Below are 27885 nucleotides of genomic sequence, written 5' to 3' on the forward strand. Positions count from 1 at the left end.
GGGCTGAGAGGCTGAATGGCACATCTCAGCTGTTACTGTGTCCTCCAAAGTTATTTGTCCGGTGTTTTTCCCTGACAAGGTGGACAGACTGTCAAGACATTTTCTTCCCTTGGCATCCGCATAACCACAGAGTGCTGGGAGAAATGAGAGGACTGATGGTTGATGTGGGGTGGGGGTGGGGCTGGGGTGGCCTGCATCAGGAGCGACGCGGCATTACTATGTTGTCAGTGTGGGAGGTCAGAGTAATATAGTGCTGCCGTTCCCACACGCCATAGGGATGATACACCGGGTTTAGGCAGCAATTTCTGGAGCATTGGCACAATAATGTGACATTGTGGAGATTCGTTATGTATGATTAAAGTGATTTTAAATGCTAACTAGTTATTAAAATGATATACTTTCTCTACTAGTGCCGAGGTTCATCCGTGCCCACGAGGTGCTTATAGTTTGTTTCTCTTCCTCACCTTCTTGCTATGTCTAGCTGTATCCCCAGGATCCACAGCTGAGGTTGAGTCAGCCTTCTGACTTCCACACCCTATGTTGCCTATGGGTACCTGGGAGCCCCTGGGCGTCTCCATGGAATAGAGGGGCAGCTGGAATGAGATTCAGAAGCCCCCCCCATGTCTGCTGGTGCTGACACTCGTGGATTTGCACTAGTACCTGCACCATGCAGTTGAAGCCCTGCATCATAGAGCTCATGTCCTCAGCCATGAAGGTCATGAGCAGAACCATGGAGCGGACATCCCTGCCCATGGAGTGCACATCCTGTGTCATGATCTCCACAGTGGATGCCACTGTTGCAGTGTTGGCTTTGTTGCGTTGGAGTAACAGTACCATCTCCTCGGACAGAAGGGAATGGGACCCCTCCAGTTGGCCTTGCCATCCAAGAAGGGATGCTGTCATCCATTCCTGATGCTTATGGCTCTGCCTTTCCAGCTCCAGCAGCTCTAGGATGACAGTACCCATGGGCACGTCATTTGCCAGGGACTCAGCAGAGGCCAGATAGCCAGCAGCAGCACACAACCAACCAGGAGCACATGCAGTCGTTGATCATCAAGGCTCGAGGCCCGGCCACCTGAATAAGAGCCGAGTGGTGAACAGAGCAGCAGTCGGTAGGAACAAAAAAGGCTAGACAATGGCGGCATTGAGTCTCGGGGAATCTGGGAGCAGCAGCCAGTGGGAACGATCATTGAGGGTGAGGCTCGATGCCATTGGGTTGGCTGCCATGTCACCAGAGGGTGGGTGGCGTGACGCGAGGTCCCCAAAAATGTACATTCACCTCTGGAGGAGCTGATTATCCACTGGGTTGGGGTTCCATGGGGAGTGTGGTGTGGAGAGGGTGACGTGACAAGTGTTGGGATGCCCGTGAGATGGCTGGGAGAGAGATCGCCATGGAGGTGTGTTGGGTGTATTAAGAGGTGCAATGGGAGACATGAGGAGGCTGACATATCCTGGCTACACGAAGAAAGCTAATCATCCTCATTTGGCACTTTAGGCCTCTTCTCGAACATAGAACATTACAGCGCAGTACAGGCCCTTCGGCCCACGATGTTGCACCGTCCTGTGAAGCCCTTCTAAAGTCCCTCTACACTATTCCCTTATCGTCCATATGGAGCGAGGTGGCACTCACTATTGCAGCAACAGCCTCCCAGGCGGGGTTGGTGACCTTAATTGCTGGACATCTGCCCGATCGTGGGTAGAGGATATCACACCTCTTCTCGACGCCATCCATCCATGAAATGTGTTGCTGTCTTCCTGGCAGCCACCCCCCCCCCCCCCCCCCCCCCCCCCCAACGGCAGATGGAACAAGTGCTGGGGAGGTGTTTAAAAGAAACGACCCACTCACACATCCAGCGCCTTTTTCCGTCGGCGCCGATGACGGGATGCTTCCCGGTTCTCTCGCCGGGACCGACACTTTGAAAAGAAATATTGGAAAATTCCACCTTCTGGGTTCAACCACTGCCACTTGGTTCAAGGCCTCATTACAGCCTTGCTCCAAAATTCTACACTGGAGCTAGATTTCAGAGGTGAGGTGGGATTGACTGTCTTTCACATCAAAGCAGCATTTGTGGGAATATCTGCTCCACACGGATAGCAACAGTTCAAGAAGAATGCCTACCACCATCTTCTTGAGGGCAACAAGGATTGGACAATAAATGCTGACCGTGCCAGCAACACCCACATTCTAACAATGAATTAAAATGAACTCACTTCAACCAGTTTTCCTACAGACACGTTGGAGAATTCCTTTGCTATTTCTCCACTGGCCGATAAACATACATTGCCAATTCCATTGTATCCTGTACCAGATACCTGCAACAAATCAAATTTAATTTGCTACGTTTTCACAGGTTATAATATAAATAAATTAGATTCAACCTATTTTTTAAAAAAATAATTTTTATTGAGATTTTCAAAAACATATCCAAAACAGAAAATAACACCAAGAAAGCAATATTAACAACAAAAAGAAAAACACACTGACCCCCAAAACCAAACTCCCCGCCTCCCAGTAACTACAAAAAGGAGAGATAGATAAACACCCGGCATATCCAATAAACACATATACACATTTCTCCCTTTTCCCGAAACAAACCCCCCCCCCGCCCCACCCCCTCCCCCTCCCCCCCACCCTCCTCTCCCTCCCACCCTCCCCCAACCCCGGGTTGCTGCTGCTGCCGGCCTATTATCCAACCGTTCTGCCAGGAAGTCCAGGAAAGGCTGCCACCGCCTAAAGAACCCCTGTACTGATCCCCTCAGGGCAATTTTCACCTTCTCCAACTTGATGAACCCCGCCATATCATTGATCCAGGCCTCCACGCTCGGGGGCCTCGCATCCTTCCATTGAAGCAAGATCCTCCGCCGGGCTACGAGGGACGCAAAGGCCAGAACACCGGCCTCTTTCGCCTCCTGCACTCCCGACTCCACTGCAACCCCAAAAATTGAGAGGGGTGGCTTGACCCTGGATCCTACCACCCTCGACACCATCCTTGTTACCCCCTTCCAAAACTCCTCCCGCGCTGGGCATGCCCAGAACATATGGCCGTGGTTCGCTGGGCTCCTCGAGCACCTAGCACACCTGTCTTCGCCCCCGAAAAACCTACTCATCCTTGTCCCAGTCATGTGGGCCCTGTGCAGCATCTCGAACTGCATGAGGCTAAGCTTCGCACAGGAAGAGGAGGAATTCACTCTTTCCAGGGCATCTGCCCACGTCCCCTCCTCAATCTCTTCACCCAGCTCCTCCTCCCATTTACCCTTCAGCTCCTCTACTGAGGCCTCATCCACCTCCTGCATGACGTGGTACACGTCCGAAATCCTCCCCCCTCCAACCCACACCCCCGAGAGCACCCTGTCCCGTCCCCACATGGGGGCAGCAGAGGGAACCCCTCCACCTGCCACCAGGCAAACGGCCTAACCTGCATGTACCTAAACATAATCCCCGGGGGGAGCCCAAACTTCCCCTCTAACTCACCCAGGCTCGCGAACCTCCCATCCACAAACAGGTCCCTCAACCTCCTAATACCTACACTGTGCCAGCCCAGAAACCCGCCATCGATGCTCCCTGGAACAAACCGGTGGTTCCCCCGAATCGGGGACTCCATCGAGCCCCCCACCTCCCTCCTATGCTGTCTCCATTGCCCCCAAATTTTGAGGGTAGCCGCCACCACCGGGCTCGTGGTATACCTCGTTGGAGGGAGCGGCAACGGTGCCGTTACCAGCGCCTCCAGGCTCGTGTCCACGCAGGACGCCATCTCCATCCTCTTCCATGCTGCCCCTGCCCCGTCCATTACCCACTTACGCAACCAGTTGGCAGCCCAGTAGTACCCACAGAGGTTGGGCAATGCCAGCCCCCCCCAGGTCCAGTTTAGGGGGGCCATCTACTTGATCCCAAAGTTTGATATGTGGATAAATTGTGATAGGTTTCCTCCAAACATTCTGTAATAATAAACTGTAAAATCCTTATTAAATTTAGAGTACAAGGTACTTTAATACCCACCTCTGCATGTATTCCATCTGAGGTAACCAATTGTGTTACAGTCATCTCATTGGTTGTTAAGGTGCCAGTCTTATCAGAACAGATAACATTACAACAACCTATTATTTAAAAAGAGTAACTGGTAATTGCATTGTATTAGAAACAGTACTTAATTCTGGCCATATACTAAATTCAAGAATTAGTTTAGAAATTAAGTTATTAACACAGAGTTCTAGATCTTTCTAGTGTGGTCTCCTCTATGTCGGAGACACCAAATGTAGACTGGTGATCGCTTTGCTGAGCACCTTCGGTCTGTGCGCATTCAGGACCCGGACCTTCCCGTTGCTTGCCATTTAAACACAAGACCTTGCTCCCATGCCCACATGTCTGTTCTTGGCCTGCTACAATGTTCAAGTGAAGCTCAACATAAACTGGTGGAACAGCATCTCATCTTCCGGTTAGGCACGCTAAAGCCTTCAGGTGTCAACATCAAATTCAACAACTTCAGATGATTAACTCTTCCACCTTGACCGCTTTGTTTTCATTTTATTTCATTTTAACTGTCTTTTACCGTTTATTTCTTTCTTGTCTTTCTTTATATGTATTTCCCCCCCACTCTTTCCCCTTATCGTATCCCCTCTTTCATTACCTTTTCTCCCCTTTGCTTCCCCTTTTTCTCATTCTACCTCTCTCCCACCCATGTCCCCCCTCCCCCACATCTACATCTGTCACATCTTACCCTCTGATTTTAGTTACTCTGCTGTTTGGCCTTTCACACCTTTTATTCTCGCTGGGGAATGCCATTAGCACTCTTTTCCCTTGGTTTCTGTGGCTATGACTCATCTTTCATTCCCTCACCCTACAGTATAAATATACCCACTTTCTATGCCTATCATCTTTGACAAAGGGCCATCTGGACTCAAAATGTTAGCTCTTTTCTCTCCTTCCAGCTGCTGCCAAGCCTGCTGAGATTTTCCACCGTTTTCTCTTTTGGTTCTAGACCTTTCTTGGCCATTCAAATATGAAGAACTCTGTACATATCAAGATGAATGAAAAGTAGAAATTTCATTTACAATTTTTGTTGAGCAATACAAACATGTAAAATATATATCTTAAATTAATCGACTCTGCTGCGTCTTGAACAGTGGTTGTTTTTTTAAATGAATGTAGAGCAAATCAAATTATGCCAAAGAAAATATATCCATGATATTAAGTTTAGTAACTTAAAATTAAATTAAATAAATTAATTTTGTTGACTTACCTAATGTTTCTACAACAGGAAGTTTCTTTATTATGACTTTCTTCTTTGACATTCTAATTACACCTAGTGCTAATGTTACCGTTACAACAATTGGTAGGCCTTCTGGAATAGCTGCAACTGCCAGGCTATGAACATAAAACAAGAAGCCATGTTACAGCTAGGATTGATCCTATTCATATACTCAAGTGCATATGTGCATTTTACCGTGGGGGGGGGGGGGGGGGGGGGGAGAGTTGGTCACTGAACAGCAAACAGAAGCAGGAATCGTAGAAAATGGTGGAAAGAAGGGCCAACAATTCACTAATTTGTTCTTGGTTTCATGATTTGGCCAACACCAACTTGGTAGCGTTCGTTGCCAATCTCTAGTTGCTTTCCAACTCATGTTGTGGGGATAGAGCCATATGTTGGTCCCATATTAGGAATATAACATAGAACATACAGTGCAGAAGGAGGCCATTTGGCCCATCGAGTCTGCACCGACCCACTTACAGCCTCACTTCCACCCTATCCCCGTAACCCAATAACCCCTCCTAACCTTTTTTTGGTCACAAAGGGCAATTTATCATGGCCGATCCCCCTAACCTCCATGCCTTTGGACTATGGGAGGAAATAACAAAAGAGGGGATATAGTAGGGGATAAGATCAAAGTAGTTGCATATTAAGTTCCTTTCTTCAAAAAAGATTTTGTAAATTGGATGGGTTTTACAAAATCTGTCAGCTTCCAATGCTAATTTCCTTCCCTGGTTTTAACCCACAAATGACCTGATCTATTTAATTCTGTAATAATTACTTGCATAAATGTGAATGATTTATTTGAAATTTAACCCATCTTCTTATCATTTACAACATTTCTGTTCAGCCTATTAAGAATCCTCCTTTCTAAAAGAGAACATATGCAACTACTTTGATATTTTCCCGGCTGACTCTATAGTTTCACTTTGCATCCATTCAACAGCAATAACATCCCTCTTGTGTTGTAGCCAAGATCAGATACTTTACAGAGGAATACAGAAATACTAGGGGGTGAATTCTGCGCCTCCCCAGCCACGTGTTCCCGACGGTACGCCATTGCCAGCACCGGGAAACCCATAGGCGGGGATGCGCTGCCAATGGAACGGAGAATTCTGCCAGTGGAGAATTTACCCCTACATCTTTTATTAATTTGTAATTTATGTTTCTAATACAACTTGGGGACTAGCTTGTCACTTTTTCACTGCAGTTATATCCCTATCTATTAGTCAATGGAATCAGCTGAGAGGAATCACTTTTGATATGAATGACATCAGACTTTCACTAACAAGCAAACTATTTAAGCTAATTTCCTGACAACTGCCTTGCCCTTGGCTCTAAATGCAATCCATTTATCCCGCTGCATCTTTTACTGTCGCAACCTCCTGTACATAGAACATAGAACGATACAGCGCAGTACAGGCCCTTCGGCCCTCGATGTTGCACCGACATGGAAAAAAAAACTAAAGGCCATCTAACCTACACTATGCCCTTATCATCCATATGCTTATCCAATAAATTTTTAAATGCCCTCAATGTTGGCGAGTTCACTACTGTTGCAGGTAGGGCATTCCACGGCCTCACCACTCTTTGCGTAAAAAACCCACCTCTGACCTCTGTCCTATATCTATTACCCCTCAATTTAAGGCTATGTCCCCTCGTGCTAGCCACCTCCATCCGCGGGAGAAGGCTCTCGCTGTCCACCCTATCTAACCCTCTGATCATTTTGTATGCCTCTATTAAGTCACCTCTTAACCTTCTTCTCTCTAACGAAAACAACCTCAAGTCCATCAGCCTTTCCTCATAAGATTTTCCCTCCATACCAGGCAACATCCTGGTAAATCTCCTCTGCACCCGTTCCAAAGCTTCCACGTCCTTCCTATAATGAGGCGACCAGAACTGTACGCAATACTCCAAATGCGGCCGTACCAGAGTTTGGTACAGCTGCATCATGACCTCATGGCTCCGGAACTCAATCCCTCTACCAATAAAGGCCAACACACCATAGGCCTTCTTCACAACCCTATCAACCTGGGTGGCAACTTTCAGGGATCTATGTACATGGACACCGAGATCCCTCTGCTCATCCACACTACCAAGAATTTTACCATTAGCCAAATATTCCGCATTCCTGTTATTCTTTCCAAAGTGAATCACCTCACACTTCTCCACATTAAACTCCATTTGCCACCTCTCAGCCCAGCTCTGCAGCTTATCTATGTCCCTCTGTAACCTGCAACATCCTTCCGCACTGTCTACAACTCCACCGACTTTAGTGTCGTCTGCAAATTTACTCACCCATCTTTCTGCGCCCTCCTCTAGGTCATTTATAAAAATGACAAACAGCAACGGCCCCAGAACAGAACCTTGTGGTACGCCACTCGTAACTGAACTCCATTCTGAACATTTCCCATCAACTACCACTCTCTGTCTTCTTTCAACCAGCCAATTTCTGATCCACATCTCTAAATCACCCTCAATCCCCAGCCTCCGTATTTTCTGCAATAGCCGACCGTGGGGAACCTTATCAAACGCTTTACTGAAATCCATATACACCACATCAACTGCTCTACCCTCGTCTACCTGTTCAGTCACCTTCTCAAAGAACTCGATAAGGTTTGTGAGGCATGACCTACCCTTCACAAAACCATGCTGACTATCCCTAATCATATTATTCCTATCTAGATGATTATAAATCGTATCTTTTATAATCCTCTCCAAGACTTTACCCACCACAGACGTTAGGCTCACCGGCCTATAGTTACCGGGGTTATCTCTACTCCCCTTCTTGAACAAAGGGACCACATTTGCTATCCTCCAGTCCTCTGGCACTATTCCTGTAGCCAATGATGACCTAAAAATCAAAGCCAAAGGCTCAGCAATCTCTTCCCTGGCTTCCCAGAGAATCCTAGGATAAATCCCATCCGGCCCCGGGGACTTATCTATTTTCACCTTGTCCAGAATTGCCAACACTTCTTCCCTACGCACCTCAATGCCATCTATTCTAATAGCCTGGGTCTCAGCATTCTCCTCCACAATATTATCTTTTTCTTGAGTGAATACTGACGAAAAGTATTCATTTAGTATCTCGCTTATCTCCTCAGCCTCCACACACAACTTCCCACCACTGTCCTTGACTGGCCCTACTCTTACCCTAGTCATTCTTTTATTCCTGACATACCTATAGAAAGCTTTTGGGTTTTCCTTGATCCTACCTGCCAAAGACTTCTCATGTCCCCTCCTTGCTCGTCTCAGCTCTCTCTTTAGATCCTTCCTCGCTTCCTTGTAACTATCAAGCGCCCCAACTGAAACTTCACGCCTCATCTTCACATAGGCCTCCTTCTTCCTCTTAACAAGAGATTCCACTTCTTTGGTAAACCACGGTTCCCTCGCTCGACCCCTTCCTCCCTGCCTGACTGGTACGTACTTATCAAGAACATGCAATAGCTGTTCCTTGAACAAGCTCCACATATCCAGTGTGCCCAACCCTTGCAGCCTACTTCTCCAACCAACACATCCTAAGTCATGTCTAATGGCATCATAATTGCCCTTCCCCCAGCTATAACTCTTGCTCTGCGGGGTATACTTATCCCTTTCCATCACTAACGTAAAGGTCACCGAATTGTGGTCACTGTCTCCAAAGTGTTCACCTACCTCCAGATCTAACACCTGGCCTGGTTCATTACCCAAAACCAAATCCAAAGTGGCCTCACCTCTTGTTGGCCTGTCAACATATTGTGTCAGAAAACCCTCCTGCACACATTGTACAAAGAACAACCCATCCAATGTACTCGAACTATATCTTTTCCAGTCAATATTAGGAAAGTTAAAGTCTCCCATAACAACTACCCTGTTACTTTCGCTCTTTTCCAGAATCATCTTCGCCATCCTTTCCTCTACATCTCTAGAACTATTAGGTGGCCTATAGAAAACTCCCAACAGGGTGACCTCTCCTTTCCTGTTTCTAACCTCAGCCCATACTACCTCGGAAGAAGAGTCCCCATCTTGCATCCTTTCTACCACCGTAATACTGTCCTTGACTAGCAGCGCCACACCTCCCCCTCTTTTGCCCCCTTCTCTGACCTTACTAAAGCACCTAAACCCCGGAACCTGCAACAACCATTCCTGTCCCTGCTCTATCCATGTCTCTGAAATGGCCACAACATCGAAGTCCCAGGTACCAACCCATGCTGCCAGTTCCCCTACCTTATTTCGTATACTCCTGGCATTGAAATAGACACACTTCAAACCACAGACCTGAACACTGCCGCCCTCCTGCGAAGTCAAAACTGTGCTCCTGACCTCTCTACTCTCAATCTCTCGCACCCCAAAACTACAATCCAGGTTCCCATGCCCCTGCTGAATTAGTTTAAACCCCCCCAAAGAGTACTAACAAATCTCCCCCCCAGGATATTGGTGCCCCTCAGGTTCAGATGTAGACCATCCTGTCTATAGAGGTCCCACCTTCCCCAGAAAGAGCCCCAGTTATCCAGAAATCTGAATCCCTCCCGCCTGCACCATCCCTGTAGCCACGTGTTTAATTGCTCTCTCTCCCTATTCCTCATCTCACTATCACGTGGCACGGGCAACAACCCAGAGATAACAACTCTGTTTGTTCTCGCTCTGAGCTTCCATCCTAGCTCCCTAAAGGCCTGCCTGACATCCTTGTCCCCTTTCCTACCTATGTCGTTAGTGCCAATGTGGACTACGACTTGGGGCTGCTCCCCCTCCCCCTTAAGGACCCGGAAAACACGATCCGAGACATCACGTACCCTTGCACCTGGGAGGCAACATACCAAACGTGAGTCTCTCTCGCTCCCACAAAATCTCCTATCTGTGCCCCTGACTATTGAGTCCCCAATTACTAATGTTCTACTCCTTTCCCCCCTTCCCTTCTGAGCAACAGGGACAGACTCCGTGCCAGAGGCCCGTACCCCATGGCTTACCCCTGGTAAGTCCCCCCCCCCCACAAGTATCCAAAACGGTATACTTGTTACTCAGGGGAACGACCGCAGGGGGTCCCTGCACTGACTGCTTCTTCCCAGTCCCTCTTACAGTTACCCATCTATCTCCAGTCTTTGGTGTAACTACTTCCCTGAAGCTCCTATCTATGACCCCCTCTGCCTCCCGAATGATCCGAAGTTCATCCAGCTCAAGCTCCAGGTCCTTAACACGGTTTTTGAGGAGCTGGAGTTGGGTGCACTTCCCACAGATGAAATCAGCAGGGACACTGACGGCGTCCCTCACCTCAAACATTCTGCAGGAGGAGCATTGTACTGCCTTCCCTGACATCCCCTCTAGATTAAAAAAAAAAAACAAGAAAAAGAAAAAGAAAGGAAGAGCTTACCTGATATTACCTCAAACCCTGATCCCGCTGAAAGGTAAGCAAATTTAAAGGCACTCACTCACCTTCACGACAGGCCCCTGCTCCCGCTTCCCAACCACCGTGGGGTGGGGGGGTTGGTTCGAGGAGGAGGTAGGGTGGGAAACACTCACAAAGTGTTTCGGGTTTAACTGTCACTTGCCAACAGCCCCTCCACAAACCACCTTCAACTTAGGCTGACCGCACTGCACGTATGCAAATTTCCCCAGAACAGCTGATCAGTAGCTCTGCTCTGCTGCCCTCTGCTGGTTGCTTGCCTTTACTCAAACTCCTTGGGCCTTCTTCGCAGGTTCACCTTCAACTTAGGCTGACCGCACTGCACGTATGCAAATTTCCCCAGAACAGCTGATCAGTAGCTCTGCTCTGCTGCCCTCTGCTGGTTGCTTGCCTTTACTCAAACTCCTTGGGTCTTCTTCGCAGGTTCACCTTCAACTTAGGCTGACCGCACTGCACGTATGCAAATTTCCCCAGAACAGCTGATCAGTAGCTCTGCTCTGCTGCCCTCTGCTGGTTGCTTGCCTTTACTCAAACTCCTTGGGTCTTCTTCGCAGGTTCACCTTCAACTTAGGCTGACCGCACTGCACGTATGCAAATTTCCCCAGAACAGCTGATCAGTAGCTCTGCTCTGCTGCCCTCTGCTGGTTGCTTGCCTTTACTCAAACTCCTTGGGCCTTCTTCGCAGGTTCACCTTCAACTTAGGCTGACCGCACTGCACGTATGCAAATTTCCCCAGAACAGCTGATCAGTAGCTCTGCTCTGCTGCCCTCTGCTGGTTGCTTGCCTTTACTCAAACTCCTTGGGTCTTCTTCGCAGGTTCACCTTCAACTTAGGCTGACCGCACTGCACGTATGCAAATTTCCCCAGAACAGCTGATCAGTAGCTCTGCTCTGCTGCCCTCTGCTGGTACTATAACCTAAACTTAAGAAATTCTTAATTACTCCCAAGAGGTTTCAGGTACAGTCTTGAAAGATCCCTTACTTTTGTTTATAGCTCTTCTTCAAACGCTTAAGAAAAGAAACTGCTCAGGAAATGCAAGGGTTTAGCTACAGAGCCCAGGAAATTCTTGACCCTCAGGAAGGATTTTATTGCAATGGAGGGAGTGTAACAAAGGTTCATCACACCTGTTCCTGATATGGCAGGTCTGCCCTATGAAGGGAGATTGGGGAAACTGGACCTGTATTCTCTAGAGTTTTGAAGAATGAGAGCTGATCATACTGAAACCTAAAAAATACTTGATGGGATTGACAAGGTAGATGCAGGTACATGCGTTGCCTTGTTGGGATATCTAGGACCAGAGATACAATTTCAAAATAAGGGGGAAGCTACTTAGGACCGAGATAAGGAGAATTTCTTTACTCAAGAGGGTAGTGAATCTTTGAAATTCACTACCCCAGAAACTGTGGAAGCTCAGTCAGAGTATGTTTACAGTAGAGATTGAAAAATTTCTAAATGCCAATGATGGAACCAGATATGGGGATACTGTGGGGAAATAGGCATTGAAGTGGATGATCATATTGAATAGCGGGGCAGGCTCGATGGGCTGAATGGCCTATGTCTGCTCCTATGTTCTACAATTTTCTGTTGACCGTGTTGGCAATCAGATATTTACAACAGGCTTTCTTTCAAGAGAATTCATGATCACAGGCTTCACCATTGACCTGACTGTAGCCATCTATTTACGTAGCCAGAGAAGCCATTAAAAAACATGGGTCTCTTTTGTGCTAAACAATTAGTATTCTTCTGGATGGACATTTTAGTGTGATTACTCATAACATAGCTGCCATAAGCCACTGAAAATTATTACACCCTTTTCTACAAGATAAACAAATGTGAATTATTTAGCTAAGAAGGTAGGTAGTCGACAGTCCAAAATTTTGAAGTGACTAAGAGTCTGCAATGAGGAAGGAAAAGACATACCCCAAGTTACCAATAACTCGATAACTGATTTTTGTGACCCTTAGATCTCCATATGAATACCACATTTTCAAAGAACTTCATTAAAGAAGACTTTAATGAAGACTTGCTGAGATGGTCTAACATTTTCTGTTTTAGATTCCAGCATCCACAATAATTTGCTTTTATCTTTATATTAAGATATGCTGTCATGAGAATGTCACTTTAAGAAATGTTTGGCTGCTCATGTTACTGCAGTGATGGTTTTCTTTCAGTGTTGGAGCTGAGGCCAGACAAAGCAGGTGTACTGTTGTTCACTCTGCCATGAAAAGACTATCTCTTGATCATTTGGTGAATTCAGAATTATAAATGTTCTCAGTAGTGAATTTAAACCTGATGTGCTTCTGTTAAAAGGTGTTTCTATTGTCTTCTAGATGTTGTTTGGGAATTTATTAAGGATTACTTAGTGTTTTATTCTTTGGGGGTTGTATTTGAATTAATGGTTGCTAAAATGTTCACTGTATGTTTTAAAAAGGTTAACTTGAGTTCATAGAATAAACACTGTTTTGCTTTAAAAAATACTTCCCGATTTCTGCTGTACCACACCTGTAGAGTGGGCCATGTGCTCCCCATACCACAATCTATTAAAAGTTGTGGGTCAGATGAACTCCATGATACACTTTGGAGTTCTCTAAACCCTGGCCCATAACAAAACGGGGGCTTGTCCAGGATAAAAGTCTATCTATTGGATTGGCTTAGTGAACTTAAAGACAGTGAGGGGTGAGCATATTGTGGGTGCTTTTCAGGTGTTGTATTCCAGTTTAAGTAGGGAGTGTGTTGTGGACAATGGCTCTTTCAGAGGCTCTGAAGTTTTGGGGGTGGACGGTCACATGCAGTACCTCATGGACAGAGACTAAAAGCAGACTGTTAGATTTGGCAAAAATATTGCAGTTAATATTACGTGACAAAATGAAAAAAGGTGAGGTAATTATGGCGGTGGCTAAGCATTTAAAGCATTTAAAGTTACCTGAGATACAGTTTGACTCATTGGAAATGGCAAAAATTCAGTTACAAATTAAACAAATAGAACATGAGAAAGAATTAAAGCAGCTTGAATATGAAAGAGATAGAGAGGAAAAAGATAAGTAGAGAGAAGAAAGGAGAAAAGAAAGAATAGCCCTAGCAGAACAAAAAGAAAGAGAAAGGGAGATTCAGATCAGCGAAAAAATAAAGAGAGAGGTTGAACTTCAGAAAATGGCCATGAAACATGAGTCAGTTAAAATTGGCAGACATAAAGGGAAACGTACAATTGGATGATAGTGATGAGGATAGTGAGAAAGAGTATCATAGTTGAAGGCTTGGGGGCAGCACGGTGGTCTAGTGGTTAGCACAACCGCCTCACGGCGCTGAGGTCCCAGGTTCGATCCCGGCTCTGGGTCACTGTCCGTGTGGAGTTTGCACGTTCTCCCCGTGTCTGCGTGGGTTTCGCCCCCACAACCCAAAAATGTGCAGAGTAGGTGGACTGGCCATGCTAAATTGCCCCTTAATTGGAAAAAATAATTGGCTAATCTAAATTTATTTTAAAAAAGTAGTTGAAGGCTTGGTGGGGATCTATTTAAATATGTCCATGCATTGACAAGGTTTGACAAGAAGGAGGTGGTAGCCTTTTTCATTTCATATGAGAAGGTAGCTAAACAAATTAAATGGTCACAGGACATGTGGGTATTACTGATTCAAACAAATCTGGTAGGTAGGGCTAGTGAAGTGTTTGCATCACTACCGGAGGAGGTATCTGGGATGTATGAGGAGGTGAAAAAATCTATCTTAGGTGCATATGAACTAGTGCCTGAAGCCGACAGACAAAGGTTTATAAATTTAAGGAAAGAATTTGGTCAAACATTCAAGGGGTTTGAAAGGAACAGAGTAATTTTGATCGGTAGATAAATGCTTTGAAAATAGACAAAACGTATGAAGATCTTGGAGAAATTATACTTTTGGAGGAGTTTAAACATTCAATTCCTGATGTAGTGAGAACTCATGTGGAAGAGCAAAGGGTTAAAACTGCGAGATTAGCAACCGAAATGGCAGATGATTATGAATTAGTTCATAAATCAAAGTTTGGTTTCCGACATCAGATTCAGCCTGTGAGGGATAGAAACTGGGGACATGAGAAATACTCAAGTGGTAGAGGCAAAGGTGATCTGATGGGAGATAATAAGGAGAGTGTACCTCAGATTAAAAAAGAAATCTAGGAGGGTGGAAAATACATGGAAAGTTTCAAATGTTTTCACTGTAATAAACTAGGCCATGTAAAGTCACAGTGTTGGTGGCTGAAGAAAACAGTGCAAAGGCTGATGTAGTAAAACAGGATAAGACAGTGGGGTTTGATAGAGTGGGAAAGGAAAGCCCAAGGGAAGCGACGGAGGTGCAAAAGATTGTACAGCCTGATCAAGAGGTGATTGATAAGAAGGTTCCAGATCTCTTTAAAGAATTTACTTGTGTGGGTAAAGTTTACTCATGTATATCAGGAGGAGCAGGTAAAGAAGTCACAATTTTAAGAGATACGGAAGCTAGTCAATCTTTAGTGGTAAGAGATGAGGAATTATGTAGTTTGGGAAGAATGTTGCCAGAAAAGGTGGTAATATGTGGAATTCAGGGTGAGAGGAATAGCGTTCCATTATATAAGGTAAGGTTGGAAAGTCCAGTGAAGAGTGGTGAAGTGGTAGTAGGAGTAATAGAGAAACCATCTTGTCCAGGAACACAGTTTATCTTAGGTAATGATATAGCTGGATCGCAAGTGGGAGTGATGCCTACTGTGGGTCATAAACCAGTGGAAAATCAGACAACTGAAGTGTTGAAGGACGAATATCCTGGGATTTTTCCGGATTGTATAGTAACAAGGTCACAAAATCCCAGATTAAGACAAGAGGAGAAATCAAAGAGTGAAGATGAAGTGGCAGTGCAATTATCAGAAACGATTTTTGATCAGATGGTTGTAAAAGAACAAGAACAGGTGGAGGATGAGGTGGATACTTTTAGTTCAGGAAAATTGGCGGAGTTACAACAGAAAGATATAGAAATAAAACGTATGTATCAAAAAGCATATAAGGAAGAGGAATCTGAGTGTATACCAGAGTGTTATTATCATAAAAGTGATGTCTTGATGAGAAAATGGAGACCTTTACATATGCAGGCGGATGAAAAGTGGGCAGAAGTTCATCAAGTAGTATTGCCGGTAGGGTATAGAAAGGAGGTGTTGCGAATTGCACATGAGGTACTAATGGGAGGTCATTTGGGAGTAAGGAAAACTCAAGCTAAAATACAAAAACATTTTTATTGGCCTGGACTACATAAAGATATAGCTAAATTTTGTCGATCATGTCACACAAGTCAAGTGATAGGGAAACCCCAAGCAGTGATAAAACCAGCGCCCTTAATACCCATTTCAGCATTTGAGGAATCTTTTACAAGGGTCCTAATTGATTGCTCAGGACCGCTTCCTGAACAAAAAGTGGGAATCAATATCTTTTGACGATAATGGACGTGTCTACTAGGTTTCCAGAGGCGATTCCAGTACATAATATTACAGCCAAAAAGATTATGGAGGAGTTACTTAAATTCTTTACTAGATATGGACTACCCACAGAAATACAATCGGATCAAGGATCGAATTTTACCTCAAGGTTATTCAAAGAAGTTATGGATAGTTTAGGAATAAAACAATTTAAATCAGCTGCGTACCATCCAGAACCACAGGGAGTGTTAGAAAGGTGGTATCAGACATTAAAGACAATGTTGAAGGCTTATTGTCAAGATTATCCAGAGAACTGGGATAAAGGAATTCCATTCGTACTGTTTGCAATTAGGGATTTATCATAGAATTTTTTTTAAATCATAGAATTTACAGTGCAGAATAGTATAGATTACATCTGCAGTATAGATGCACCTAATGAGTCAACCAAATTCAGTCCTTTTGAACTAAGTTTTGGTCATGAGGTAAGAGGACCACTTAAATTGATTAAGGAAAAATTGGTGAATGAGAAATCGGAAATTACATTATTGGATTATGTGTCAAAATTTAGGGAACGATTAAATAGAGCAGGTGAATTGGCTAGACAGCATTTAAAAATTGCACAAAATGTGAAGAAACAGGTAGTGGACAAGAACTCCAAAGTTTGTAGTTTTGCCAGTGGAGATAAAGTTTTAGTATTGCTACCAGTGGTAGGTGAAACTTTAAAAGCAAGGTTTTGTGGATCTTATCAGATTGAAAGGAAATTAAGTGAGGTGAATTATGCGGGAAAAACGCCAGATAGAAGGAAGATTCACTGAGTGTGTCATGTGAATATGCTTAAGAGGTACTTTGAAAGGGAAGGAGAGAAAAAGGAGGTTTTAATGATTCTAACTCAAAGTGACGAACCAAATCCAGATGACTGTGAATTTGATATACCTTGAATTAAATTGGAAAATGAGGATGTTCTTAAAAATTGGGATAAATTGTTGAGTTACCTTCCAGAGGAAAAATGGACTGACCTGAAAGAGTTATTGATATAATATGGGCAAGTTTGTAGAGACAAATTGGGAAGTACTAAATTGGCTATACATGATGTAGATATGGGAAATGCTGTTCCAATCAAACAACATCCATATAGATTTAACCCTTTAAAATTGGCACAGGTTAACAAAGAGATTGAGAGTATGCTTAAAAATAGCATAATTGAAGTGGGTTGCAGCGAATGGAGCTCACCCATAGTGATGGTACCAAAACCGTATGGTACCCAACGGTTGTGTGTGGACTATAGCAAGGTTAATGCAGTTACAAGAACGGGCTCTTATCTTATCCCACATTTGGAGGTTTGCATTGAGAAAGTAGGACAATCAGCTTTTATTTCCAAACTGGATTTACTTAAAGGTTATTGCAGGGGTGGGAAAACTATGGCCCGCGGGCCGCATGCGGCCCGCCAAAGGTCTTTATGCGGCCCACCAAGATCAAGTCATTAAAAAAAAAAATCTTTTTTTTAAAAAGTTAAAAAAATTTTTTTTTTTAAATAAGGTTAATGTGGGGGGCTGTTGGGTTACTGGTATAGGGTGGATACGTTGACTTGAGTAGGGTGATCATTGCTCGGCACAACATCGAGGGCCGAAGGGCCTGTTCTGTGCTGTACTGTTCTATGTTCTATATGAGGCGCCCAGAATCATAACCGGGTGAAGCGCCATTTTTGAAAAGTAGAGATAAAGAGGGCTAAAGGCAGGATGCCGCTGGGGGAAGCGCTGAGGTATATGCCGCACGCTAATTGGTTACAACCGGGACTATTAATACTATGCGGCCCTTTAAAATTGTGAATTTCTGAATGTGGCCCTTGCACGGAAAAGTTTGCCCACCCCTGGGTTATTGGCAGGTACCTTTATCCGAAAGGGCGAAGGAGATTTCAGCTTTTGTGACTCCAGATGGTATCTACCAATTCAATGTTATGCCATTTGGCAAGAAAAACGCACCAGCCACATTTCAACAGTTAACTAAGAAAATCATTTCAGGATTACCCAATTGTGCGGTCTACATCGATGATCTGATAATTTTCAGCCAGACATGGAAAGAACATTTAAAACATCTGATGGAGTTATTCGATCAACTTCAGGAGGCGGGTTTGGTTATAAACCTAACCAAAAGTGAATTTGGAAAAGCACAAGTCACTCTCCTTGGCCATACAATCGGACAGGGTTGAATGGTCCCATGGGATGTGAAAACAAAAATTACTGGGGAGTTTCCTCAAGGTGAAGGGAAATAATGCAATTTCTTGGCATGTGCGGATTTGATCGAACATTTGTGCAAAAGTTTTGTTGAGTGATTGCTCCACTGATGGACTTGCTGAAGAAATGCCGAAAATTTCAGTGGACAGCGGAATTTCAACAGGCATTTGACTGCCTGAAAGCTGTGATAACCAATGCTCCTGTGTTGGAGGATTACAAGGGACTCTGTGATCAGATTGAACTAAAGTATCTGACTTTAAAGAGACATGCCGAGGAGTAGCGAAATGGATGGTTCGTGCAGAGACCTTCTTGTCCAAAGAGACTGTCAATCACGAACAATTCCAGTTGGAGGAAGAAGAACAAAAAAATTGGACTATATTATTATACCTGTTTGTGGATGTTGTTTTTTGAAACAAAAATATATATTTACTGCGTGCATTTCTTAAAGGATAGTGAGAAGGTGAAAAATGAAACCATCTTGCAGTTGATGGTTTATTTTTTTTCTTGGAGAGAGGTGTCATGAGAATGTCACTTTAAGAAATGTTTGGCTGCTCATGTTACTGCAGTGATGTCAGAGTGTAGGTGCAGCTGAGCTCTGGCTCGGTTTTTTTGTTTCACTTTGAGAAAAGCTTGGGTGTGTCTGTGTTTTTTTTGGTTTTGTTTCAGTGTTGGAGCTGAAGCCAGCCAAAGCAGGTGTACTGTTGTTCACTCTGCCATGAAAATACTATCTGTTGATCATTTTAGAATTATAAATGTTCTCAGTAGTGAATTTAAACTGATGTGCTTCTGTTAAAATGTGTTTCTTTTGTCTTCTGGATGTTGTTTGGGAATTTATTAAGGATTACTTAGTGTTGTATCTTTGGGGGTTGTATTTAAATTAATGGTTGCTAAGATGTTCACTGTATGTTTTAAAAAGGTTAACTTGAGTTCTTAGAATAAACATTGATTTGCTTTAAAAAATACTTTTCGATTTCTGCTGTACCACACCTGTGCTCCCCATACCACAATCTATTAAAAGTTGTGGGTCAGGTGAACTCCATGATACACTTTGGGGTTCTCTAAACCCTGGCCCATAACAATAACTATAGTTTGGTCTCCTGATACTCAGCCAATCCATGGCCTAAATCCCTCAAAAAGAATTAACTTAGCCTACTCGAGGTTAGTTCAGCACATCCTAACTTCCATCATTTTAGTTCTTGATCAATTATCATAATCATACTACCTGTCCTTTTTCCTTCTGATTCTATAGGTTATGGCAGCTTAAATAATCACTATTGACCATTCCACATGTAAGACAAGAATACAAAGTTCCATTTCTAATCAAGGAAAGTTTACTCCTGGGTTTGTTACCATCAATGGAGTTGAAAATCTAATGCCAAGACTGAACAATATATTGAAAGGAATTCTTGTGCTTCTGAATCATTACGGAGAGAAATCATGGATTTTATCTGATGCAGAGAACAGATGACTGCATGTACTGCTGCAAATTCAATACAAAGAAAATAACACAGACTAATGTTTCAAATAGGTAAGAGGAGAGTTTCACAAAGATACTGCAAACTAAATTGAGTTCTATTCATGCAGGTACCACCACACTGGGCTAAATCACTGGCTTTGAAAGCAGACCAAGGCAGGCCAGCAGCACGGTTCGATTCCCGTAACAGCCTCCCCGAACAGGCGCCGGAATGTGGTGACTAGGGGCTTTTCACAGTAACTTCATTGAAGCCTACTCGTGACAATAAGCGATTTTCATTTCATTTTTCATAAGCAAGAGGTGGAGAAACGTTTGGGGAAGGTGCTTCTCAAGGCATTTAAAAACAGACACTATAGACTCACCAAAATCTAGGAAGGGATAGGAATTGAAATAAAAATTGCCGCTTTCGGAACCATTCAGCTAACCCTTGAAGGGTAGATATGGCAAACATCACCACATTCGCAACAACAGGTCACACAACAAATAATATAAAAGGAGAAGAAAAAGAATCCAACACAACAACTCAATTAACAAAAACAATCGCATATTTATAAATTATGTTCCAATTCAATGATAAATAATGAAAACTTTCCCTGATCTCAGGAGCGAATACTTTGGGTAGAGAGTAAAAGATTGAATAAATTTGTTCACTTTCTTTCTTTGAAAGGACTTTCAATGTCTTGTTTTTTACCAATATGTATTCTCCTTACTCTGGTGCAGCTGAACTGTCTGTGGCCAACTAGCCTGCTCTCCAAGTTCTACTGAACTATCTTTAGCTTAATCCTGCCTGATAATAGTATTTTCTGTTTCACGAGTAACAAGGCAGAATCCTATTTAGAAGTTGGATCAACTCCATTTATCTGTTAACAACAATGCTGTAGCTAAATACGCTCCAGAAGCAAAACAAAAAGATTATTTTCACACTTATTATATAACCTGCAGCTAAAATTATTGAAGGTCAACAATTTCAGTATCCTTAATAATAATATGCCCTATCACAATGGTTAGTGGTATGCTAGCACATTAAGCTGTACACATCTGAAATTTGTGTCCTTACCTAACTCCTATCGTAAACATGCCAAGGAGGTGCTTCCCTTGTAACCAACCAATTAGCATCATTAAACCTGTAGAAAACAACGTTTACAATTTTATTAAAAATGTTGAAATTAATCAAGGTGTTGAAGGTGAATTTCCCAGGGAAAGCTGCCATTCCGTGGCTCTGAATTCAGCAACAGCGAAGTTACAGCAATGAAATAGAAGAAGCACAAATAAGATCCACTCCCATTGATTTATTTCTATTTGCAGCATCAAGCTTTGATCATTCGCAGCAGATTTGCATTTAACGAGAAACAAAAAAAAAAGTTACCAGAAAATTTTGAAATGGAATTGATAAGTATGGCTGAATTCAAAGAGCTTTCTCACAATTTTCAACGTTACTGGTCTATCTTCCATGTCAACACTTACTTCAAATGGGAGGCAGTGGCTTAGTAATCCAGAGACCCTGGGTAATGCTGTGGGGACCCAAGTTCGAATCCCACCATCGCAGGGTAAGGAGAAAAATATCTGGAATTAAAAGTCTAATCATAGAATTCCTACAGTGCAGAAGGAGGCCATTTGGCCCATCAAGTCTGCACCGACTCTACGAAAGACCACCATACCTAAGCCCAATCTCCCATACTATTTCTGCAACACTACCCCAAGAGACAATTTAGCATGGCTGATCCACCTCACCTGCACATCTTTGGACTATGGGAGGAAACCGGAGTATCCGGAGGAAACCCATGCAAGCTCTACACAGTTACCCGAGGTTGGATTCGAACCTGGGTCCCTGCTGCTGTAAGGCAACAGTGATAACCACTGTGTCACCGTGCCGTCCTAATGGTGACCACTGTTGATTGTCATAAAAACCTATCTGGTTCACTAATGTCCTTTAGAACAACAAAAGAACAAAGAAAATTACAGCACAGGAACAGGCCCTTCGGCCCTCCCAGCCTGCGCTGATCCAGATTCTTTATCTAAACCTGTTGCCTATTTTCCAAGGATCTACTTCCCTCTGTTCCCCACCCGTCCAGATGCATCTTAAATGATACTATCGTGCCCACCTTTACCACCTCCGCTGGCAAAGCGTTCCAGGCACCCACCACCCTCTGCATAAAAAGCTTTCCACGCACATCTCCCTTAAACTTTCCCCCTCTCACCTTGAAATCGTGACCCCTTGTAATTGACACCCCCACTCTTGGAAAAAGCTTGTTGCTATCCACCCTGTCCATACCTCTCATAATTTTGTAGACCTCAATCAGGTCCCCTCTCAACCTCCGTCATTCCAACGAAAACAATCCTAATCTACTTAACCTTTCTTCATAGCTAGCACCGTCCATACCAGGCAACATCTTGGTGAACCTCCTCTGCACCCTCTCTAAAGCATCCACATCCTGCTGGTAATGTGGCGACCAGAACTGCATGCAGTATTCCAAATGTGGCCTAACCAAAGTCCTATACAACTGTAACATGACCTGCTGACTCTTGTACTCAATACCCCGTCCGATGAAGGCAAGCATGCTGTATGCCTTCTTGACCACTCTATCGACTTGCATTGCCACCTTCAGGGTACAATGGACCTGAACTCCCAGATCTCTCTGTACATCAATTTTCCCCAGGACTCTTCCATTGACCATATCGTCTGCTCTTGAGTTAGATCTTCCAAAATGCATCACCTCGCATTTGCCTGGATTGAACTCCATCTCCCATTTCTCTGCCCAACTCTCCAATCTATCTATATTTTGCTGTATTCTCTGACAGCCTCCTCGCTATCTGCAACTCCACCAATCTTAGTATCATCTGCAAACTTGATTATCAGACCACTTATACCTTCGTCCAGATCATTTATGTATATCACAAACAACAGTGGTCCGAGCACGGATCCCTGTGGAACACCACTAGTCACCTTTCTCAATTTTGAGACACTCCCTTCCACCACTACTCTCTGTCTCCTGTTGCCCAGCCAGTTCTTTATCCATCTAGCTAGTACACCCTGAACCCCATACGACTTCACTTTTTCCATCAACCTGCCATGGGAAACTTTCTCAAACACCTTACTGAAGTCCATGTATATGACATCTAAAGCCCTTCCCTCATCAATTAACTTTGTCACTTCCTCAAAGAATTCTATTAGGTTTGTAAGACATGACATTCCCTGCACAAAACCATGCTGCCTATCACTGATAAGTCTATTTTCTTCCAAATGTGAATAGATCCTATCCCTCAGTATCTTCTCCAACAGTTTGCCTACCACTGACGTCAAGCTCACAGGCCTATAATTCCCTGGATTATCCCTGCTACCCTTCTTAAACAAAGGGACAACATTAGCAATTTTCCAGTCCTCCGGGACCTCACCCGTGCTCAAGGATGCTGCAAAGATATCTGTTAAGGTCCTAGCTATTTCGTCTCTCGCTTCCCTCAGTAACCTGGGATAGATCCCATCCGGTCCCAAGGACTTGTCCACCTTAATGCCTTTTAGAATACCCGAAACCTCCCCCTTCCTTATGCCGACATGACCTAGAGTATTTAAACATCCATCCCTAGCCTCAACATCCGTCAAGTCCCTCTGCTTGGTGAATACCGATGCAAAGTACTCATTAAGAATCTCACTCATTTCCTCTGACTCCACGCATAAATTCCCTCTTTTGTCTTTGAGTGGGCCAATCCTTTCTCTAGTTACCCTCTTGTTCCTTATATACAAATAAAAGGCTTTGGGATTTTCCTTAACCCTGTTAGCCAAAGATATTTCATGACCCCTTTTAGCCCTCTTTATTGCGCGTTTGAGATTTGTCCTACTTTCCTGATATTCCTCCAAAGCTTCATCAGTTTTGAGTCACCTCAATCTGATGTATGCTTCCTTTTTCATTTTATCTAGTCCCACAATTCCACCCGTCATCCATGGTTCCCTAATCTTGCCATTTCTATCTCTCATTTTCACAGGAACATGTCTGTCCTGCACTCTAATCAACCTTTCCTTAAAAGATTCCCACATTTCAAATGTGGATTTACCCTTAAACAGCTGCTCCCTATCCACATTTCCGAGCTCCTGCCGAATTTTGTTATACTTGGCCTTTCCCCAATTCAGCACTCTTCCTTTAGGCCCACTCTCGTCTTTGTCCATGAGTATTCTAAAACTTACGGAATTGTGATCACTATTCCCCAAAGTAATCACCGACTGAAACATCAACCACCTGGCCGGGATCATTCCCCAATACCAGGTCCAGTATGGCCCCTTCCCGAGTTCCCTTTAGGGAAGAGAACCTGCCCTCATTACCTGATCTGGTCACCTATATGTGACTCCAGACCCACAGCAATGTGGCTGACTCTCAAATATCCTCTCATTGTATTCAACCACTACAAAAACATGACAAAGGAATGAAACCAGAGGGACCACCCAGCATCAACCCAGCACCAGAAACAACAACTACAAAGACATCCCTGCCAATCCTGCAAAGCTATCCTTACTAACATCTGAGGGTTTGTGCCAAAGTTGGGAGAGCTGTCTCACAGACTAGTCAAACAAAAGCATGGCATGGTTATACTCACAGAATCATACCTTACAGACAATATCCCAGGCTCCACTATCGCTACTCCTGGGTATGTCTTGTCTCACTGGCAGAGGTGGGGCACAGTGGTATACAGTTGGGAGGGAGTTGTCCTGGGAGTCCTCAATATAGACTCTGGACTCCTGAAGTCTGATGGTTTCAGGTTAAACATGGGCAAGGATGGGCGGCGCGGTGGCACAGTGGTTAGCACTGCTGCCTCACGGCGCAAGGTCCCAGATTCGATCCCGGCTCTGGGTCACTGTCCGTGTGGCGTTTGCACATTCTCCCCGTGTTTGCGTGGGTTTTGCCCCCACAACCCAAAGATGTGAAGCGTAGATGGATTGGCCACGCTAAATTGCCCCTTAATTGGAAAAAATGTATTGGTTACTCTAAATTTATTTTTAAAAATCATGGGCAAGGATACCTCCTGTTGGTTACCACGTACTGTCCACCATCACCCTGTTGAACACAACTTGGAGGAAGCACTGAGGGTGGTAAGGGTGCAGAATATATTCTGGGTGGTAGACTTCAATGTCCATCACCAATTGTGGCTCAGTAGTACCACCACAAACCACGTTGGCCGGGTCCTAAAGGGCATAACTGTTAGACTGGGACTGAGGTAGAGAACCAGAGAAGTTTAGGGAGCAGATTTCAGAGCTTAGGGCCTTGAATCTGAAGCCTTGGCCAACAATGGTGGAATGATAAAAATCATGGATGCCCAAGAGGCCTGAAGTAGAGGAACACTGAGATCTCGGAGGGTGATGAGGCTGGATGAGATTACAGCGGTAGGGAAGGATAAGACCATGGAGAGATTAGAAAAGGGTCAGAAGGTTAAAATTGAGGTATGGCTTAACCAGGAACCAATGTCAGTCAGTGAGTACAGGGCTGATAGATGAACAGAACTTGGTGTAAATTACAATGCAGGCAACTGAGTTTTGGGTGACCCAAGTTTACAAGGGTACAATGTGGAAGGTTGGCCAGGAGCACATCAGAATAGTCAAGTGCAGGAGTAACACAAGTATAGAGGAAGGTTTCAGTAGCAGGTGAGTTGAGTCTGGGATGGGAGGTAGGTGGGGTGGTGGTGGGGGGTGAGGGTGGGGGTGGCATAGGGATACCTGTCAGTGATCTTACAGAGATCTTAGTGAAGGCTTGCATATGCGGTTCAAAACTGAAGAGGTCAAACATAACGCCACGGTCGCAAAATTCTTGTTTGGCATCAGCCAGTTGCCGGGAAGAGAAATGGAGTTGGTAGCAGATGAATGACATTGGTGGTCGGGATGAAGGCATTATACACTCTGCTGGAGCGACAGCTGCTTCCGGATGTGGAAGCGGAGGGAAGAATTGGGGACATATACAAGTGGCTGGGGAAGCAGAGAGGAGAGTGGGTGGTGAAGATAAAGGAGAAATGGAGAGTATGGAGTGAGGCACTGCATAGGGCAAACTGGACCTCCTCCTATGCAAGGATGAGTCTGATACAGTTTAATGTGGTGCACAGGGTGCATATGACTCGGACGAGAATGAGTGGGTTCTTCCAGTGGGTAGCAGATAAGTGTGAGAAGTGTGGGCGAGGGCCAGCAAATCACGTGCGCATGTTTTGGGGTTGCAAAAATTGGGAAGATTCTTTAGTTACAATAAGATAGATAATAACGGAACAAGACAAGTGCAGTTCCCCACTGTTGGGCGATAGCGGAGGAGAATGTTGTGATATAGACTGAGATAAAATAAAGGCAGTTTCTGGGGAAGTTTATGTACTCTAAATTCTTGGCTCCAAGTCAGAAACAAATGGCAGGAAATAATTGCCTTTCTTCTTGTTTAAGTTGCAGCTTGTTTAGTTGGGTATATTCCTTGAATGATCAGTGTGATTTGTTCATCGTTCCATGCAGATATTAAGGCAGTTCCAATCATTGTTTCACCACTTTTCGGTATAATGTGTCATTGCTCATCCAGATGCATCATTCGATCATGATTTCAAACTGTTCTTTGTTTTACAATAAAAATTGCTCACTGTGCCAATGACCTGTGTTATCAGGACGACGCCCAGATAAATGATCTCAGGAGACACCTGCAGAGTAGTGTTTGGACCTGTAAGAAATGGGGCCTTTCAGAATAAATATAAAACTGTTATAAAATTGGTTGGTGGAGCACAAGGCTGCCTTGGCAGAGGAGCTGTTTTTTTGTCTGTCCCTGGATAAACACATAAACAGTTCCGAGAAAAAGTCAAGGTGTCCTGATTCAGGCTCCCATGCCGACTGCCATTCCCAAGTCTTCTCGTACCAGGATCGCGTCTCGCACCCTCTCCTCTGTTCAAGTATCTGATAAAAAACTAACAAGTGATCCTCAGTGTGAGGTAAACAAGCATAGGTTAAATCTTAAGTGGAAATTGACACCCAACCCCACTGCGAACACACCAAATTTGGCTTTCATCACATTATGCGTGAGGACAAGACGCTCATCCAATCTTCAACCATGAGACACCTGCTTTCTGGTGCAAAACATATCCACGAGTTGAATTTTTCCTCTGGTTTGTCCAGAGTCAAGAGTGAGTGGAGAAAGCAAGGTGTTACAAATCTGCAAGATCTAACATTAATTAGTAGTTGCGATGTTATCCCACTTGAAAGGATCAGACAAATGGCAAACCCAATACAGCACAAAATAAAATTAAAAAGTTGTACTTTGTCCAACTTACCAATAACTGCGAAAGAGAAGAGTGATAATTGTTTCCCGAGCTTATCCATACTTTTTTGTAAGGGGGTCTTTGGAGCCTAGACAAATTTAAAACAAAAAAAAAATCAATATTTGACAGATAATAGGATTAAATATCTTACATGGTTTACAATTATAAATTTATGGGCAAGATTTATTATTTGCTTGAAGTACTATTAACCATGGGGCTGGTTTAGCTCACTCGGCTAAATCGCTGGCTTTTAAAGCAGACCAAGCAGGCCAGCAGCACAGTTCGATTCCCGTACCAGCCTCCCCCGACTAGGGGCTTTTCACAGTAACTTAATTGAAGCCTACTCGTGACAATAAGCGATTTTCATTTCATTTCATTTTCATGTGTTTTTTTAGAACTGTTGTATTTGTGCAAACCGTTTCTGGTCAGTTCTAACACATCCAAATTCCATCAAATGGTTGAAAATAAAAAGTTAAGAAACAAGTTTGCCATTTTGAAAACAAGATTATGGATAAGATTCCTTTATGGAGAATCCTAATTCACACTCTTAGAGCTGGGTTTTTCCACGGGTTTCAGGACTGTGACACCGGGACCAAATGGAAGTCCACACTTGCTGGAACAGAGATTGGCAGAGCAATCTTCTTGGAGATTAAGTTGCCTCTACGCTGGCAATCAAACTCTGCCAAAAGGCATATCCCAGTTATGGATCCACGGACCAAAGTAATAAAATAAAAGAAATGGAAAAGAACAAAGAAAATCACACATCAGTATGAACATCTGTAATTGAGATATTTATGTGGCATTTCAGACATGTTTCTAAATTACTTAAAGAGCTCCATCATAGTGCACCTTTTAACTTCTGATGGGTTATCTGACCATTTTCCCTT

At 43.9% G+C, this 27885-nt stretch overlaps 1 protein-coding gene across 2 annotated transcripts in view; it reads right to left on the bottom strand.

Annotated features, from left to right (window-relative positions):
• Positions 1 to 27885, bottom strand: part of LOC119971145 (calcium-transporting ATPase type 2C member 2-like) — a 138242-nt gene that overhangs the window by 31168 nt on the left and 79189 nt on the right. For both annotated transcript variants that reach the window (XM_038806318.1, XM_038806317.1), the window contains exons 10-14: positions 27011 to 27086; positions 20799 to 20865; positions 5238 to 5362; positions 3998 to 4095; positions 2212 to 2313 (exon numbers count right to left, since the gene is read on the bottom strand). In XM_038806318.1, the coding sequence (XP_038662246.1) occupies positions 2212 to 2313; positions 3998 to 4095; positions 5238 to 5362; positions 20799 to 20865; positions 27011 to 27086 (468 nt within the window). The remainder of the gene's footprint in view (positions 1 to 2211; positions 2314 to 3997; positions 4096 to 5237; positions 5363 to 20798; positions 20866 to 27010; positions 27087 to 27885) is intronic.

Source organism: Scyliorhinus canicula, chromosome 9 (assembly GCF_902713615.1).
Source record: "Scyliorhinus canicula chromosome 9, sScyCan1.1, whole genome shotgun sequence".
NCBI classification, from domain to species: domain Eukaryota; kingdom Metazoa; phylum Chordata; class Chondrichthyes; order Carcharhiniformes; family Scyliorhinidae; genus Scyliorhinus; species Scyliorhinus canicula.